This window comes from Nansenia antarctica, assembly GCF_963989245.1.
Source record: "Nansenia antarctica genome assembly, chromosome: 1".
Classification (NCBI taxonomy): domain Eukaryota; kingdom Metazoa; phylum Chordata; class Actinopteri; order Argentiniformes; family Microstomatidae; genus Nansenia; species Nansenia antarctica.
In genome coordinates this window covers 96,956,499-96,975,824 of record NC_137674.1, presented here as the reverse complement: position 1 = coordinate 96,975,824, position 19,326 = coordinate 96,956,499, and the positions used below count along the sequence as shown (strand labels likewise).

Genomic DNA, 19,326 nt, shown 5'->3' with positions numbered 1-19,326 from the left:
GGGTGTGTGTGTGTGTGTGTGGGTGTGTGTGTGGGTGTGTGTGTGTGTGTGTGTGTGTGTGTGTGTGTGTGTGGGTGTGTGTGTGTGGGTGTGTGTGTGTGTGGGGGGGGGTTCTGCTGCTTGAGAAAGTTGCTTCTCGCAGCTCGATTGTAACGTGAAGGAGCCAGGAGGGAAGCTTCATTCTGGCTGCGTGCTTCATCCCCGCGGCTCCCCGTAGACTTGTTTACAGCTGGGTGGAGGTGGAGGGGAGAGGAAACATGGTGTGTGTGTGTGTGTGTGTACGTGTCTGGGCTGCCGCTGCCGCTCTGCTCCACAGCAGCGAGCGAACACTTGTCCTCATTAGAAGAGGGCTGGAGAGGGAGGAGAGGAGAGGACAAGGGCGGAGGAACTAAAGATAGTTATCATAGGTTCAACTACAGGGCCCAGCTAGTCGTGTTTTACAGATCCTGCCACTTAATGATAACAAAGCTTAAACAAACAACTCAAATAGGTGTTTGTATTGTCTTGTTGTTTTTCCTCCTGAAAATAACAGGTACACTCACTGCAAACTTTATGTGGGTAGAATTGAGACTGACTGCCTGCCGCAGTCTCTCTCTCTCTCTCTCTCTCTCTCTCTCTCTCTCTCTCTCTCTCTCTCTCTCTCTCTCTCTCTCTCTCTCTCTCTTTCTGTGTGTCAACCTGCCTCTCACTCTGTCAGCTTGCCTCTCTCTTTGTCAGCCTGCCTCTCTCTCTCTACCTGCCTCTCTCTCTGACAGTCTGCGCCTCTCTCTCTGTCAGCCTGCCTCTCTCTCTACCTGCCTCTCTCTCTCTCTGTCAGCCTGCCTCTCTCTCTACCTGCCTCTCTCTCTGACAGTCTGTGCCTCTCTGTCTCTGTCAGCCTGCCTCTCTGTCTCTCTCTCTGCTCTGCTTACACTAGGGGCTTCTCTCTAATCTGTCTCCTGCAGCTGTGAGAGGGGAGAGAAGCCACGCCAGCCCTGCCCCATACTCAACCCTGTCACACTCAACCTTCCAATGAACACCCCGCTCAGTCAGGCAGTCAGTCAGACAGTCAGACAGACAGACAGAGAGACAGACAGACAGACAGACACACAGACAAACAGACAGACACACAGACAAACAGACGAACAGACAAACAGACAGACCTCAGCCCAGGCCCAACTAGACAGGCCAGACCAGGCCCACCTAGGCCCAGCCTCAGCCCAGGCCTGCAGGCAGGGGGAGATAAGAGACCTACTGAGAGGACATAGTTACAACACTAGGAGACTAGTTAGTCAGTGCTGGGAGACCAGACGGTTTGATGTGGGAGAGAAAGGGGGAAAGAGAGAAGGAAGACAGAGAGGAGTGAACTACGCTGAGGATAGGGCAACAAGGGAACAGGTAGGGAGGGAAGGCGCGAGAGAGAGAGAGAGAGAGAGAGAGAGAGAGAGAGAGAGAGAAAAAAGCCGGCAGAATGCATCCCGCAGGGTGTATACAAAGCGGCAGGGGAGAGGGAGGGGAAGTCTCAGCAGCCCCATCATTAGCCTGTCCCCTCCCCAGCCCACGGGGTCACTAATGACCCCCCAGAGAGTGACCTTCGGAGGCCGGTCCAGACACACCAGGGGAGGGGACCGTGTGTAATTCAACACCACAGGACTTCAATAACATCAGGACGCAACAGCCAACGCCAATCTATCATACAGCACCGTAGGCAAAGGCTGCCACTGGCCAACGCCGTAGCTATTCCTTATCACAATCTTTAATTAAAAAGACAAGGTTTATAAATAACATAAAAGGTCTGCAACAGTTCTGGGGGGCAGAGGAAGATGAAGCGGGGTAGAGGGAGGAGGTTTGTTCCCTGGTGTTCAAGCCAGGAGGAGCAGCCTTGGCCTTTAAGACTGCAGCCAAAACCCGGTGGAACCTGGAACATCCAAGGCTGGTCTCCGTCATAGTCTCAGGGACGGTGGGCCAGGGCTGGGCGCCTCTGTTCTGTCTGTAGCTGACAGCGGTGGCCTTTCACTGGGGTAGACTCAGCCCAGCCGGCCCCTGCACTCCTGTCGACTGGGAGATATGGCCTCATTACAGAGGAGCTCCTAGGACACGCCACGCAAAACATTGGCCAAATGTCACACCTTCCTCCTCCTTCCTCCTTCTCCTCCCCCTCTCACCCGTAGCCTAGGCCTAGCCAATGTCATGTGAAAAGCAAGTGCACACGCAAAACAAAGTCAGCAGTCAAACCTCGTCACACACACACTTCCCGTTCGTTTGACCAAAGCCATTTTAGCCACCACTAATTAAAAGTAGCCTTTGCTTCTTTCTTTTTTTTATTGAGTGAAAGCAAAGCGTGATTCAGAGGCTGTAGAGAGAGGGAATAAACAATGAGACGGGGGGGGGGGGGGGGGGGGGTGACTCAGACAGTGTGAGGTCTAGCTGAGATAAGGGATAGGGTAACAGAACAGAATACTCTGCTTTAGTCACAATAGAGAAGTGAAATGAAGGTTCTTTGTTTGAGCAGTTCTGTTGCTCTTTACTTAAACACTGGGGGAGGGGAGAGACAGAGAGAGAGAGGGGGGGGGGGGAGAGAGAGAGGGGGGGGGAGAGAGAGAGAGGGGGGGGGAGAGAGAGAGAGAGAGAGGGGGGGGGAGAGAGAGAGAGAGGGGGGGGAGAGAGAGAGAGAGAGAGGGGGGGGAGAGAGAGAGAGAGGGGGGGGGTGTCTGGCTGTTAAGTTCATTCCATAATGGTGACGTAACAGTCATTCTCTTAATGACTGAAATGTGAGGAACGTGAGGAATAATTGGAGAGAAGGGGTGACAGGGGTTTGCTCTCTGATGGATTGCACCGACTATCCCCTCCTGTCAATCAACATCTAGACAGTGGAGGGCAGTCCATTAAGATGACTATCAGGCTGTCCTTTAATGTTGTGGGAGGGTAGACAGGATAGAGACTGGAGAGACGGAAGAGCCGCACGCATTTATAGGCTATAGACACACAGACACGTTAAGTACAGACACACACACAGACACATGAACACACAGACACGTGCACACACACACACACACACACACACACAGAAGCATAAAGACAGACACACACACATTAGCATTTAGAGCAGTCTTTGCAGGGTGAAGAGGATAATGGAGTGGAGAGATGAGTTAAATGGCTTTTTTCCTAGTGCTGCTCGCTGAGGGAGATAAGGTTGGTTTGTACTTCCTGCCTGCTGCCACCGCTGGCTGATTCCAACTGCGTGGTGCTGCCAGCTCCCTTCCATCCCACCCAGACCAGAGGAGAGAGGAGAGGTCTGTCTGTCTGTGTGGCTCTGCAGTGCAGAGGGGAGAGGAGAGGGGAGGGGAGGAGAGGAGAGAGGGGATGAGAGGAGAGGAGAGGAAAGGGGATGAGAGGAGAGGAAAGGGGATGAGAGGAGAGGAGAGGGGAGGAGAGGAAAGGGGATGAGAGGAGAGGAAAGGGGATGAGAAGAGAGGGGATGAGAGGGGATGAGAGGAGAGGAGAGGAAAGGGGATGAGAGAGGAGAGGAAAGGGGATGAGAAGAGAGGGGATGAGAGGGGATGAGAGGAGAGGAAAGGGGATGAGAGGAGAGGAGAGGAAAGGGGATGAGAGAGGAGAGGAAAGGGGATGAGAGAGGAGAGGAAAGGGGATGAGGGGAGGAAAGGGGATGAGAGAGGAGAGGAAAGGGGATGAGAGAGGAGAGGAGAGGGGATGAGAGGAGAGGAAAGGGGATGAGAGGAGAGGAGAGGAGAGGAGAGGGGATGAGAGAGGAGAGGAAAGGGGATGAGAGAGGAGAGGAGAGAGGATGAGAGAGGAGAGGAGAGGAGAGGGGATGAGAGGAGAGGAAAGGGGATGAGGAGAGGAGAGGGGATGAGAGCAGAGGAAAGGGGATGAGAGAGGAGAGGGGATGAGAGGAGAGGAGAGGAGAGGGGATGAGAGGAGAGGAAAGGGGATGAGAGAGGAGAGGAGAGGGGATGACAGGAGAGGAGAGGAGATGGGATGAGAGGAGAGGAGAGGAAAGGGGATGAGAGAACAAGGCTTCTCACAGGGAGGAAGATGAGACAGGGGAGATGAGACGCCTCGGGGTGTTCCAGTGCTGCTCGCTGAGGGAGATAAGGTTCGTTTGTACTTCCTGCCTGCCACCGCTGGCTGATTCCAACTGCTTGGTGCTGCCAGCTCCCTTCCATGCCACCCAGACCAGAGGAGAGAGGAGAGGTCTGTCTGTCTGTGTGGCTCTGCAGTGCAGAGGGGAGAGGAAAGGGGATGAGAGGAGAGGAGAGAGGGGATGAGAGGAGAGGAGAGGAAAGGGGATGAGAGGAGAGGAAAGGGGATGAGAGGAGAGGAGAGGGGAGGAGAGGAAAGGGGATGAGAGGAGAGGAAAGGGGATGAGAAGAGAGGGGATGAGAGGGGATGAGAGGAGAGGAGAGGAAAGGGGATGAGAGAGGAGAGGAAAGGGGATGAGAAGAGAGGGGATGAGAGGGGATGAGAGGAGAGGAAAGGGGATGAGAGGAGAGGAGAGGAAAGGGGATGAGAGAGGAGAGGAAAGGGGATGAGAGAGGAGAGGAAAGGGGATGAGGGGAGGAAAGGGGATGAGAGAGGAGAGGAAAGGGGATGAGAGAGGAGAGGAGAGGGGATGAGAGGAGAGGAAAGGGGATGAGAGGAGAGGAGAGGAGAGGAGAGGAGAGGAGAGGAGAGGAGAGGGGATGAGAGAGGAGAGGAAAGGGGATGAGAGAGGAGAGGAGAGAGGATGAGAGAGGAGAGGAGAGGAGAGGGGATGAGAGGAGAGGAAAGGGGATGAGGAGAGGAGAGGGGATGAGAGCAGAGGAAAGGGGATGAGAGAGGAGAGGAGAGGGGATGAGAGGAGAGGAGAGGAGAGGGGATGAGAGGAGAGGAAAGGGGATGAGAGAGGAGAGGAGAGGGGATGACAGGAGAGGAGAGGAGATGGGATGAGAGGAGAGGAGAGGAAAGGGGATGAGAGAACAAGGCTTCTCACAGGGAGGAAGATGAGACAGGGGAGATGAGACGCCTCGGGGTGTTCCATTACCAGAGGAGGGCACGGTGACTCAGCAGGCTGAGGGGACAGAGCATGACCCCCCCCCCCACCCCCTAAGGCCAAAGCCTGTCCTGTCTTACCTCTCTGGTGTCGATGACTATAGTATATCTGACACTGATCTGTTTTACTGAACTTAATGAACACTGTGGGAGCTCATTCTACTTCACTTCAACTTTACGACACTTCAACTCGACACGATGAAAGTCACTCCGTCGTGAGTGACTGCAGTTCGAGGGGTGCGGAAACAGGAACAGAATGCTACAAAACAGGAATTACAGCTGCAAATTCAACAGCTACAGTGTCGCCCCCGACGGGAAGCTAGCTCAGCAGAACACACACAATATCCTCTCTGTCTGCATTCCGGGCACACAGCAGACACAGCAGACACAGCAGACACAGCAGACATGCATAGATTAAAGTCTGCATATATTAAAAGAGCTAGAATAATGTGGAGAAACCATAGCGGGTGATTTCCGAGAGATGGGGGGCCAGTGGTGCACATTGGGTAGCATGTCATTATGGAGAACAGGGAAGCTCCGTGGGTCTGGTCGAAAACCCCCTGATCAGTATGGTAATTATACGCCTTAGAAACAAGACACTGTGCCGAAGTGGGCTCAGGGGAAGGAGGGGAACACCAGGAGAACTGGATGAACACACACACACACACAGACACACACAGACACACACACACAGACACACACAGACACACACAGACACACAATCCTTTGAGAGGCATCAGGAGGAGTTTGAACTGTGGCTAAGGCTCAAGCCGTGACGAGAAGAGTCGTCAATGGCCTATGAAGAAGAAGAAGAAGAAGAAGAAGAAGGCTCAGGTATTGTCAAGAGAGCGCCTGAAATAGTGTGCTAGCTAGCTACCTTCTAGTCCCCCTCTCCCCCAATCCAACACTGCTCCTGAGGAACTACCACCCAGGGAATTAAAGGAGCCAAGAGACCCTGGCGTCTTCAAACGCTTGGTGGGTAATCATTAAAAAAACGGTTGTGTGTGTGACACTCAAACCCCCTCCCCCACCTCCAGCTCCATGTTTACATTTTTTTTAAATAAATCTCGGCCCATTGAATTGGATTTTCTATCCTCGGGCTGATTACCATAAACGACACGACAGTGTTTCATCCAGTGCATCAGTTCTGTATAATCAGAGCTCTCCCATTGCTGTCCATTCAACCCTCTATAGGACGCTATGAGGCTTCATATGCTATTATGGTCTATTTTCATAATGACAGAACACACTGGGAAGATTGTATATTTAGTTAAATAACTATCCTCCTGGATGTATTTAGCTAGATAACAGGTTACGACATCTGCAGAAAGTAAGCCTAAGTGCTGGGAAAGAGAAAACACTGACACCCCCCCATCGCTCGTCTACACATTCTATTCATTGCTCGTCCAGGTAGTGAAACGCCATCTGTTTCCAACATCCATGTCTCCCACTCTTAAGAAGTCTTCAGCGTGTGTGTGTGTGTGTGTGTGTGTGTGTGTGTGTGTGTGTGTGTGTGTGTGTGTGTCGCAGGTACGAGAGGCAACAGGCCGCAACAGAGTTTCACTTCCTCCTCTGGCAGAGACAGCTGGCGTCTGTGTGAGGGATGTAGGCGCGGGGGGAGGGAGGACAAGGGAGAGAGGGAGAAAGAGAGAGATAGAGACAGAGGGAGGCAGAGAAAGAGAGGGAGAGAGGGGAGGAAAAGACAAGAAAGAGAGAGATGAGAGAGAGAGAGAGAGAGAGAGAGAGAGAGAGAGAGAGAGAGAGAGAGACAGAACGAGATGAGGTATTTAGTTGACAGCAGCTCGTTTGGGGTTCTAGACCATTGACTCTGGGTTTTCATTTGCCCAGGGCTAGGGATTACCCAGCATTACATCTGGCCATCAGGAAAGTTAATGAGACAGAACTGGGCTAGCACCCATCAGCGATACACATTTGTAGCCCTCAGTTTGCAGGATCAGACCTCTCACCTCAGTACTCCAGACCAGCTAGCAATGCACTCTCCCCATCCCCATCCCCATCCCCATCCCCACCCCCACCCCCATCACCCCCACCCCCACCACCAACCCCCACCACCCCCATCCGCACCCCCACCACCAACCCCCAGCCCCATCACGACCCCCACCCCCATCCTCAGCCCCATCACAACCCCCACGGCCCCACCCCCATCCCCATCACGACCCCCACCCCCATCCCCATCAAGGCACCAGGCTCTCTCCCACACAACCAACTCCTTTATACTCCCCACTCCTCCCAACCGTTTCCAATGGCTCTGTAAGTCTGTATGGATTCCATCTTTATAATTTGGCGTGGCATGGCCCATGACTGTGCAGAGCTCCGTCTCTAAGGCTACGTAATGACTCTGCCCCCCCCGCCCACCCCCCCCGAGGCCCCCTCCTCTCCGATGGCCTGCCAGTATAAATGTGTGGTTTGGCTGCAGCAGGTTACGGGAGGTCAGCCATGCACACTCTGTTTTCATTCTTGGCCCCCGGCCGTCTGGCTGATTAATGGGGGACCTGATACAGTGTTTTCACAGGCCTTTATGGAGTTCCACAGGAATCTGGGGAGGGGTGACCCCCTAGGCTTTGTTAGGGGGCAAAGGTCACGGTTGAGCCTTCGCCAAATAAGCGGTGTCACTCTGACCGATGCTAATGAGAGGAGCACGGGCCGGTGGTTACAGCACCGCTATAGGTCCATGCTGGTCCACTGGCACCATACACAAACAGTTGGTTGGGGGGGAGAAGTAGCTGTACGATTCGAGGAAAAACTCCCCTGTTTTTTCCATTAGCCAGAAGTCAAACAGGAGGAGGGTTATTAGCCTAAATGGTGCACAAACAGTGGACGCGAAGCGTGTACTCACTTACTCACACACACAGAAAGCTTTGCGCATGGACGCACGGACGCACACACACACACACACACACACACACACACACACACACACACACACACACACACCACACATACACAGCATGTGCACCCTATTGACATAACCCTGCCTTTTGGCCCGGTCCAGTTTCTACAGGCAGGCGCAATGACAGACAAATACATTCCTGCCCTGCACGACCACTTCCTTCACAACACCTCCCCGCGACATCCAGTCATAACAGGCCTGGAGGTTTCAAAAGGTGTAGGAACCTTTTTCAGTTATGCAACACCCCTAGAATGCACAGCAGCGAGCTCTCTTTCTATGCAGATGACTCACAATGAAGGGATGTTTAAAGGGGAGTCGTCCCCATGACAATGAACTCAGCGGATATACAGATTCCCAAGGGATACAGAATGAAAGGACGTCGTTTCCTCCTCCGGTCCCCCCCCAGTCCCGTATGTTGTGCTGGGGACAAAGTGAAAGCTGACTGTGCCTGAGCGGAGGCTGTGTGGGAGGCTCTCTGGGAGCGGAGCAGGTCGAGGGTGCGCAGCGCAGCGCAGTGCAGTGCAGTGCAGTGCAGTGGCGGCTGGAGAGGTTGGCCGGCCCCCTGATGATGTCCTTCTGCACCATTAGTCCTGGCTGTGGACAGCATAGCCAGAGCCTCTCACTCACACACACACACACACAGACCCAGCACAGCAAGACTACTGAATCAATAACACACACACACACACACACACACACACACACACACACACACACAGGTATGCAGCATGCACACTCACAAATATACAGTAGGGTTGGGCGGTTTTTGAAAATAGCAACGTTTTTTTGTTTTGTGTCATAAATTGTTATTGTAGTGGACACTACTGTGAGACAATAATATATGATTCACCAGTATGTTTATTTGTATGGCAAGGGCCCTTTAAGGCTTGTTGTGACATATGGGGGTTTCACACAGGATTTAATGGACGAATGTTTTGACTGTTGTTATGCTAGTTCGTGAATACAATTCGGATTAAAACTCTGATACTTTTCACTGCAACCAAAGTCTCCATATCCTTTGTCTCACGACTCCTACAGTGCTGAACCTCGTTTTGGGACGATTTCAAAAAAGCTGTTTTTAGTTTTTCTTTTTTTCAACCATGGCGATTGCAGGCTCTCTGAAATTACCGGAATTCTGGGAGAGGCAATCAACAGTATGGTTCGCTCAAACCGAAGCACAATTCACTCTACATACAAGGGATTACAGTGGGTGACGTGACACTAAATATGACTATTTGTCTCTGCTCTCATGAGTATTCTCGAAGATCCTCCTCAGCACAACAAATATGGCGCATTGAGAACACACCTCCTAGAGACTTTTGGTTTAACCGAATCTGAACGTGCCCGTGCAGTGTTTCCCATACATAGTCTCATTATGAACCAAAAGTATTTTTAGCGCTGTTTTTATTAATTTATTTTGAGCACATTTTTCAGCACTGTTCGTGGAAGTGTTCAAACCGGTTCGCAGGAAAGGATAGGGCTTCATCATTTTAAATTGCCGGCTCAGTCAAAGCCCTACAACAATGTGATTTTGAGTCCCACGGTTAAACTGTAAATCGTGGTTTTATTTGGGGGCCGTTTAACGGTATAAAAAATTGGAAACCGCCCATGCTTAATACACACACACACAGGTACGCAACACACGCACACACACACACACACACACACACGGTCCAGAGGGAGAAAGTGGTGTAGAATCCTGCATCCTGGCTACATTTGATGACGCACAGCAGCAGCTTCCTGTCCTGTACAAGGCATTCTGAAAGACAAGGACAAACACAGCCACATCCACAACACACGCACGCACACAATCTTACATAAGTATCACTCAGCCACTATATAGAGAGGATTAGGGTTTAACCCAAAACATAACCCTACAGGTGTGTGTCTTGGTTATGTCACACAGTAGAAAACCTTTGACTGGTGGAAAGAGAATCCTGGCTCCAGTTGGTCTGATCTGTGTCAGTGCAGGTGGGGGACAAAACTAAACGCTGCGACTCACCACCAAAGCGACCAGTAAACAGTTGAATTTGGGTTTGGGGTTAGGATGAGGGTTAAGGGTTTAGTTAAGGTTACGGTTAGGGTCAGTTTAGGGTTTTGACTTGCACCCAGAGCAGTGCTGTGTTTAGGCTAGTTGTCCACAACAAAACACACATCCTCACCGCTGGCTACCGCCCAAACACCAGCTGAGCTAGTCAGTCACGTTTCTGGAAGTCCGTTCTCCTCCCCAGCCAACACAAACAACACCCGCCTGTAAATAAATAAGCCCTGGTAGATAAGAGCACACCACCCAGCCTAGCTGGGGCACCTACCTCCCCCACACCACCCAGCCTAGCTAGAACACCTACCTCCCCCACACCACCCAGCCTAGCTAGAACACCTCCCCCACACCACCCAGCCTAGCTAGGACACCTACCTCCCCCACACCACCCAGCCTAGCTAGAACACCTCCCCCACACCCCCCAGCCTAGCTAGAACACCTCCCCCACACCCCCCAGCCTAGCTAGAACACCTACCTCCCCACACCACCCAGCCTAGCTAGAACACCTCCCCCACACCACCCAGCCTAGCCAGGACACCTACCTCCCCCACACCACCCAGCCTAGCTAGAACACCTCCCCCACACCACCCAGCCTAACTAGAACACCTACCTCCCCCACACCACCCAGCCTAGCTAGAACACCTCCCCCACACCACCCAGCCTAGCCAGAACACCTCCCTCCCCCACACCCCCCAGCCTAGCTAGGACACCTCCCCCACACCACTCAGCCTAGCTAGAACACCTACCTCCCCCACACCACCCAGCCTAGCTAGAACACCTCCCCCACACCACCCAGCCTAGCTAGAACACCTACCTCCCCCACACCACCCAGCCTAGCTAGGACACCTACCTCCCCCACACCACCCAGCCTAGCTAGGACACCTCCCTCCCCCACACCACCCAGCCTAGCTAGGACACCTACCTCCCCCACACCCCCCAGCCTAGCTAGGACACCTACCTCCCCCACACCACCCAGCCTAGCTAGAACACCTACCTCCCCCACACCACCCAGCCTAGCTAGGACACCTCCCTCCCCCACACCACCCAGCCTAGCTAGGACACCTACCTCCCCCACACCCCCCAGCCTAGCTAGGACACCTACCTCCCCCACACCACCCAGCCTAGCTAGGACACCTCCCTCCCCCACACCCCCCAGCCTAGCTAGAACACCTACCTCCCCCACACCACCCAGCCTAGCTAGGACACCTACCTCCCCCACACCACCCAGCCTAGCTAGGACACCTACCTCCCCCACACCACCCAGCCTAGCTAGAACACCTCCCCCACACCACCCAGCCTAGCTAGAACACCTGGGCTAAGTACCTTTACTCAAGGGCACACTACATGTGAACTCCTTCTGATCACCAGTCCAACTCACTAAATGGACTCTGCACTTATATAGTGCCTTATTCCAAAGCGCTTTACAATAGCCTCTCATTCACCCATTCACACAGCAATGGCGGCAAGCTACCATGCGTGCGTTTGTGTGTAATGGGTTTACATTTAATATGGGGGTGAAGGTGAAAGAGGGGTGGGGGGGGATGTATTAAAACATAAAACGCCACCACAGAGGGAGTGAGACATGCTGTTAAAATGTCAAAATGCTGCTTCTTCAAGCCACCGCTAGGCCTTATTGATCAGATGAGGGGAGAATGGGCACAGCTGGGACTCCCTGGTGGGAAGTTCATATGAAGGCATCCTTCACTCTCACACTGCATTCCAATGAAATTGAGAGAGAGAGAGAGAGAGAAGAAAGATTAGAGGAAGACACTGGCCTATATCTATCTGTGTCGCTCATCCACATGATTACACCACACTTCACGGTTTAATTGTCAGACCCGAGGCGACGAGAGGAGAAGAGAGATTCTCAGCTGCTTACGGTCTCGTCTCCTCCGTCAGCGAGGAAAGGCATGGAAACGCTTAAATAAGAGCTAATCAGCCGCCTGCACGCACGCACGCACGCACACACACACACACACACACACACACACACACACACACACACACACACACACACACACACACACACACACAAACATGCGGGCACACACACACGTGGGCGCACACAAGCACACACTTCTTGTCTGAAGGGGGTTACACCATATTCACTCAAGATGTGTGAAATCGAGGCAAGCAGATTTACAAACCAGACGGGAGTGGAGAGCTGCATTACTCTCCTCCGCTGACACTCTCCAGTCCTGCCCTGTACAGAGGGACGTGAGGGTGGTTATGTTTCTCCCCTAGCAGAGCACAGCGCTGGTCCCTGGGTGACCATCTGCAGGTAACCTGTGTGTGTGTGTGTGTGTGTGTGTGTGTGTGTGTGTGTGTGTGATTAGAGAGGGGCTGGAAGGGGACCAGTTGGAAATGCCTTGTGCCAGAAAACAAAGGGAAGCAGGATGTTTTGCAGCTGGAAAGCTCCTCTGCCCAAGGCTTTATAGCCCCAATCAGCCAGTGTGTGTGTGTGTGTGTGTGTGTGTGTGTGTTTGTGTGTTTCTAAGGAGGAATAACTCATCCCTAGAGCACCGTCAGCACAGAGCAAACAGCAAACAGCGAGTCACACTCCTTACTGCAGATAACACACACACACACACACACACACACACATTCAATTCGACCTTACTAACTGCATAACAACACCAAGCCAACACAGCACACACAGGTTTACACACGTAGCATTCCACACTGTATCCCGACCTGCCTTACCCTCCCCGAGCCGCCTTCTTCCCTGCCGTGCCCTCCCATCGCATCCCCTCCCCCCCTCCCCTTCCCTTCCCCCAGCCCTCCCCTGCCCCTTCCCCCAACACTTTACCCAGCCAGACTAGCAGCGAGAGCTCACCTGGCTCCAGTCGGAGTGCCCAGTAAAACACACACTGCCCTGGGGGATCAACTGATTCTCCTCATAAGGTGAAACACTGGTGTGTGTTAGTGTGAAACAGCCCAACCTGTGAACTTGAAGCTATCCAACCCGCTATTATATAACTGACTTGCAAAATGCGGAATGGATGTAAAAAAGTTTTTTAATAGAAAACTCGTCCATGACCTGCCCCTCCATCTATCCTTGCCGCAGTCCTCTGTTTTGTGAGGCAGTGTGTGTGTGTGTGTGTGTGTGTGTGTGTGTGTGTGTGCGTGTGAGAGTGAGAGTAGTGTGTAGGGTTCACAGCTGCAGAGGCCAGAGGATGAGGACGACTGGGTTGCGCTGTGCGTTTCTGAGAAGAATAACTCATCCCTGGAGCACACAGCAAACAGCTAGTCACACTCTTTACTGCAGATAGCGCACACACACACACACACACACACACACACACACACACACACACACACACAGGTGGGAAGGAGAACAAACACCATGTCTCATGTTGTGTCTCTGGGGCTGGAGAGGTGCTCGCACATGCACACGCACACGCACACGCACACGCACACGCATACGCACAGACGGACACCTCAGAGCAGCATCCTCATTGAAGTAGGGATCTTATGCCCCGACCCACAAAGAAAATTGTGCCAATCTCTCTTTCCAACACCTTCCTGTCTCCTGTGATGGATGGAAAGCCATTTAGCTCATAATTCTGCATAATGAGGTAGTCATAATTACTGCCCTTCGCCCCTTTGCATCTGCACCTCCCTCTCTCATTGCACTCTGAGGAGTGCTTTATGGGGATATTACCCATCAGTGGTAGATTAATCACCCCAGTTTCCCTGGGCCTGGGCAGTCTGGCAGACCTGGGACCTGCTGCAGCTGGGGGCCACAGTGGCCATTCTGGCAGCCATTACAGCCCCTCGGAGCAGTCTCTAACAACCACGAGAGAGCTGAGGCTACGGTCTCTGAGACGTGAAGATGATGGGTTTGTTCAGGCAGTAGCCTACTAGTTATCCAATAAGCACAGAAAATAACATGCTGCCGGATGCCCAATAAAATAGGTTATTGATTAGCCTACAATACTGTGTATCGATGAAGAATGTTTAATAGTCGCAAACTCAACTTGTGAGCAATAGCAAGTTGGTTTTAGCACTGTACTGACTTGTAGCAGAGCACTCAGAGAAACATTTTTTCCCCCCTGTTCGTTTCTGACAGGCATCCAACTCAAATCTGGAGGCACTTCAGAACATTTATCTGTGAAAGTTTCCATTGCACGTGAGGTAGAGCCATGATTGAGCAGGTAATCCCAAAACCTCTTTGAGCCATCAGTCAACTGTCAGCAACAAAAATGTACACAAAGACATAGACATAAAGACAAACACACACACACACACACACACACACACACACATGACCATATGGATTACCACAATCAGATAGAGAGATAGTGATTTCTAAAGGCTACATGTGACATCCACAGCTAAATGCCCCGTAGCTTATCAGGAATGCAGGTTATAACCAAAGCCACTTTACTCAACTGCTACTGGTCATCCCACGAACTTACCCAGGGAACCTTGAGCAAATGGATTTGATCAAGCCGGATTTGGATTGTTCACCAAAAAGCCACATTGGTCGTGCCAAAAAACCCTGTCCCTAACCATCTGTCCCTGTGTTTGTGTTTGCTGCTGGGCCAAAAGCATTCGGCCTTCGTGTCCTCTGGTCAGCACAGTACAGTACAGCAGCAGTACTACAGGGAGAGGAGCTGAGTGTCAACCAAGTCATGGGTTGAAGCGAGAAAAAGTCTATAGGATCGCTATCAGTCACACTGGAAACACCATCTAGGCTATGTAACACGGGCAACAATCAGTTTACAGCAGGATGTAGGCTAGAGTTGCCTAACCGCCATAAATGTGCCATAAAAGACTCCCATTATCTATTAAACATTAGTCGTCCATTAGTCACAATTCAGGGCTCTGATCTCATCATGGGATTGTCTGATATATTAAAATAGGCTACACTAACAGATATTAACACACAGTAGAGTCTGTGTGTAGGCACAAACCTCACCTCCTCCCTCCTCACGGAAAACAACACAGTACTATAATCAGCATGCATAATTCGTTCTGCAGATTTCAGTCATTTCCCAGTCTGGGTTAAATTTGCTTTCCTGAAGGAGAGAGAGAGAGAGAGTCCCTCTGTTGTTGAGCTGGTCTGACACACCAGCGGCATGCACTACTGGACTTGGGATACCCAGCCACCCTGAGAAACCGGGCCCAGACCCGGAGTGAGATGAGAAGAAAAGAGGAGAGGAGAGGAGACCCACTTGCTTATTGTGTTGATCTTGAAACACAAGGGCAAACACCAATGTTGAAGGACGCAAACAACCACCAGCCACACAAGCTGTCCTTTAACAGCGGTGCAATATACCGTCTGGATGGCAGTTAAATGTTCATGTGTTACTCAAGTTTATGTCCACTGTTCTGTGCCGCCCCGGCAATTTACTGCTTAAATTTACCCATGTCAATAAGAATGGCGGGTAAACGTGGGTTGAACCCATTTAAACAGCAGAGAAGCACACTGGAGCCACTGGGGACAATAAAGGGACCAGACCATAAACGTGTACGCCCTTCATTAAACAGTAACTAGGAAGAAGGAAGGGCGCCGTTGATGAGTCAGTCACACTAATCCCAAGGTAGGGTTGACTTAATCCTTTGTTTGAGGTGGATGTAGGCCAATAGTGTCAGGGACAGGGTAGGCCACCTGTAGACAACAACACACTATGGATATGTCTCATGTTACAATGACATCATGAGCCAGAGAGTCCTAGTGCAACCACAAAGTAGCGACGTAGAGAGACACGACTCAAACAATCAGAGGGAAAGGTTCCTGTGTGCACAGTACACACCCCTAGGCCTATCGCTTTCACCCAGACACACATCAAACTTGCAACACGCACACAAACATTTCTGTAGGCCTAACATTCCACAATATCATAAAGAAACTCCCTGTCTCAACAAACTCCCGTCCCAAGACACTAATCTGGTTAGAAAATACTTAAGATTTTTGTCTTAGCAGCTAGGTGCTTATTAAGAGGGATACAGTACAGAAAGCAGCTGTGCTCTTTGAAACTGCACAACGACTACCCACCCAATAAGAAAAATAAGACATTTTGTGTTTTGTGATGAGATATATGATGAACCAGATCACATTACATCGCAACTATCACAAGTGAGGATGATCATAAAGTGAGGATGATCATAAATAAGTCAAATAAGGAACCAATGCTTAGACAGAGTTTTAGACAGAGTTTTTGCGAACTTCCATATAAATATCCTTCCTAGAAATAAGTAGAAGACACTGACTGAGGTGAACTGCACTATGATATAATGTTATTGAGTTATTGTTATTGTGTGTGTGTGTGTGTGTGTGTGTGTGTGTGTGTGTGTGTGTGTGTGTGTTTAGCCTGAAATAAAGGGCAAACTGACCTTGTGCATTATTTCTCAGGGCATGGTGGTGTTTCAGCCATAATAAGTCACATCATTATCATTCCATTCCATTAACACCCTAAAGGCCAAACATTGTTAATGTCCTCCAAAAACAATTTGACTGACATGTGACAAATGATGTAACATCTGGCACAGTATAGGCTACCAGGTTCACAAGACAAATGGGTGTACATGTTTGACATCAGGTTACAGAACAAAGCACACAAAGCTCTCACATGTTGACAGACAAATACCAGTGTGCCAAAGCCAGAGAGGAACAACATGGTTTGACATAACATGCAGGTGGTTCAGAGAATGACCGTGCTAAATACACACACGCGCACGCGCACACACGCACGCGCACACACGCACACGCACACGCACACGCACACACACACACACACACACACACACACACACACACACACACACACACACACACACACACACACACACACACACACACACACACACACCCCTCTAGGACGTGTTCCCGACCTTTACCAAGGATATGTTAACCATAGACCATGACCACTCTTCACCAGTCTACTCTCAACAGGATTCAACAACGTGCAAATGTTAGGCAGGCACCTACTAGTAGGACCAATGACATCATCTGCTCTCTTGGACTAAAACCTGCCTCAACGGTCATCAAGACTCTTGACCTCTCTGGTCTTGTTGGGCCTGTGTGCACTCCATTACTTCATTCTGGTCTGGAATGTTATGGGTTGATACTATCAGAGATAAGTCAGTAGGCTGAGGAAAGCAGGGTGAGTTCGAACATGCAGTGCAGGTGACTCAAGTCGATATCATGAGACGCATGCAAAGAGCAACACAGCAATGAATGAGAACCAAAGTAAGTACCACTGGGAACCAGATGATGGGAAGAATCCAATTAATTTACATGTAAAAACTGCCAACACAGATTTACCAGCATAAAACAAAGACGTTCAAGTATCTTTGTTGTGATACATTCAGCGTGGCAACCGTCACCACACCTGTCACTCTCACAGCCCGACAACAACTCACCTGTCACTCTCACAGCCCAACAACAACTCACCTGTCACACTCACAGCCTAACAACTAGGGATGCTCCGATTTATCGGCCACCGATTTAAATCGGCCGATTTCACTCCAAATGACTCCATCGGTGATCGGCAAAAATGGCCGATCGCAAAAACCGATTTTTATTTTTTTTATTTTTTATTTTTTCCTGGGGAAGACAGATAACTGAACAGAAAACATAGGAGGACGTAACAGTATGTAAACCATGAAGGCCACGTTTATGATGTATTTTATACAGCCATATCGACTGACTTGGGCTTCAGGCCCTAACTGGGTGATAGGCCAGAACTTTACTATGCCATAAAAATGGGTCTGCGTTTGCTTGGTGCCTAATGGATCAAAACTTTTGTCTAAAAAGCACACACAATATGTAGGCTATCCAGTCAGTAGGCCTACAGTTATGTATTTTTTTTTAAATCGGTATCGGTATCGGTTGATCTTGAGGAAAAAAATCGGTGATCGGTATCGGCCCCAAAAATCCAGATCGGAGCATCCCTACTAACAACAACTCACCTGTCACACTCACAGCCCAACAACTCACCTGTCACTCTCACAGCCCGACAACAACTCACCTGTCACACTCACAGCCCAACGACAACTCACCTGTTACACTCACAGCCTAGCAACAACTCACCTGTCACACTCACAGCCTAACAACAACTCACCTGTCACTCTCACAGCCCGACAACAACTCACCTGTCACTCTCACAGCCCAACAACAACTCATCTGTCACTCTCACAGCCTAACAACAACTCACCTGTCACTCTTACAGCCCAACGACAACTCACCTGTCACTCTCACAGCCTAGAGAGACAGACAGACAGGTAGACAGACAGGTAGAGAGAGAGAGACAGACAGACAGGTAGAGAGACAGACAGACAGGTAGAGAGACAGACAGACAGACAGACAGACAACAACTCACCTGTCACTCTCACAGCCTAGAGAGACAGACAGACAGGTAGGTAGACAGACAGACAGACAGGTAGACAGACAGGTAGAGAGACAGACAGACAGACAGGTAGACAGACAGGTAGAGAGACAGACAGACAGGTAGAGAGACAGACAGACAGACAGGTAGAGAGACAGACAGACAGGTAGAGAGACAGACAGACAGGTAGACAGACAGACAGGTAGACAGACAGACAGGTAGACAGACAGGTAGAGAGACAGACAGACAGGTAGAGAGACAGACAGACAGGTAGACAGACAGGTAGAGAGACAGACAGACAGGTAGAGAGACAGACAGACAGGTAGAGAGACAGACAGACAGGTAGAGAGACAGACAGACCGACAGGTAGACAGACAGGTAGAGAGACAGACAGACAGACAGACAGACAGGTAGAGAGACAGAGAGACAGACAGACAGACAGACAGGTAGACAGACAGGTAGAGAGACAGACAGACAGGTAGAGAGACAGACAGACCGACAGGTAGACAGACAGGTAGAGAGACAGACAGACAGACAGGTAGAGAGACAGAGAGACAGACAGGTAGACAGACAGGTAGAGAGACAGACAGACAGGTAGAGAGACAGACAGACAGGTAGAGAGACAGACAGACAGGTAGAGAGACAGACAGACAGACAGGTAGACAGACAGGTAGAGAGACAGACAGACAGACAGGTAGACAGACAGGTAGAGAGACAGACAGACAGACAGGTAGACAGACAGGTAGAGAGACAGACAGACAGACAGACAGGTAGACAGACAGGTAGAGAGACAGACAGACAGGTAGAGAGACAGACAGACAGACAGGTAGACAGACAGGTAGAGAGACAGACAGACAGACAGGTAGACAGACAGACAGGTAGAGAGACAGACAGACAGGTAGAGAGACAGACAGACAGACAGACAGACAGGAACTCACCGCATCTTTGTCGTCGGTGCCACTTCCTTGTTGGTCCGGATTGAGTTTTCTTTTTTCAGTTCTCTTCAT

The 19,326-nt window shown here is 50.7% G+C and overlaps 1 protein-coding gene across 1 annotated transcript in view; it reads right to left on the bottom strand.

Moving 5' to 3' along the window:
- The window catches only part of mast2 (microtubule associated serine/threonine kinase 2), a gene marked incomplete at its 5' end in the record, with an annotated part of 130,315 nt that extends 110,989 nt beyond the window's left edge, over positions 1 to 19,326 (bottom strand). The window contains 1 exon segment of the mRNA XM_080528135.1: positions 19,258 to 19,326. Coding sequence (XP_080384261.1) covers positions 19,258 to 19,326 — 69 coding nt within the window.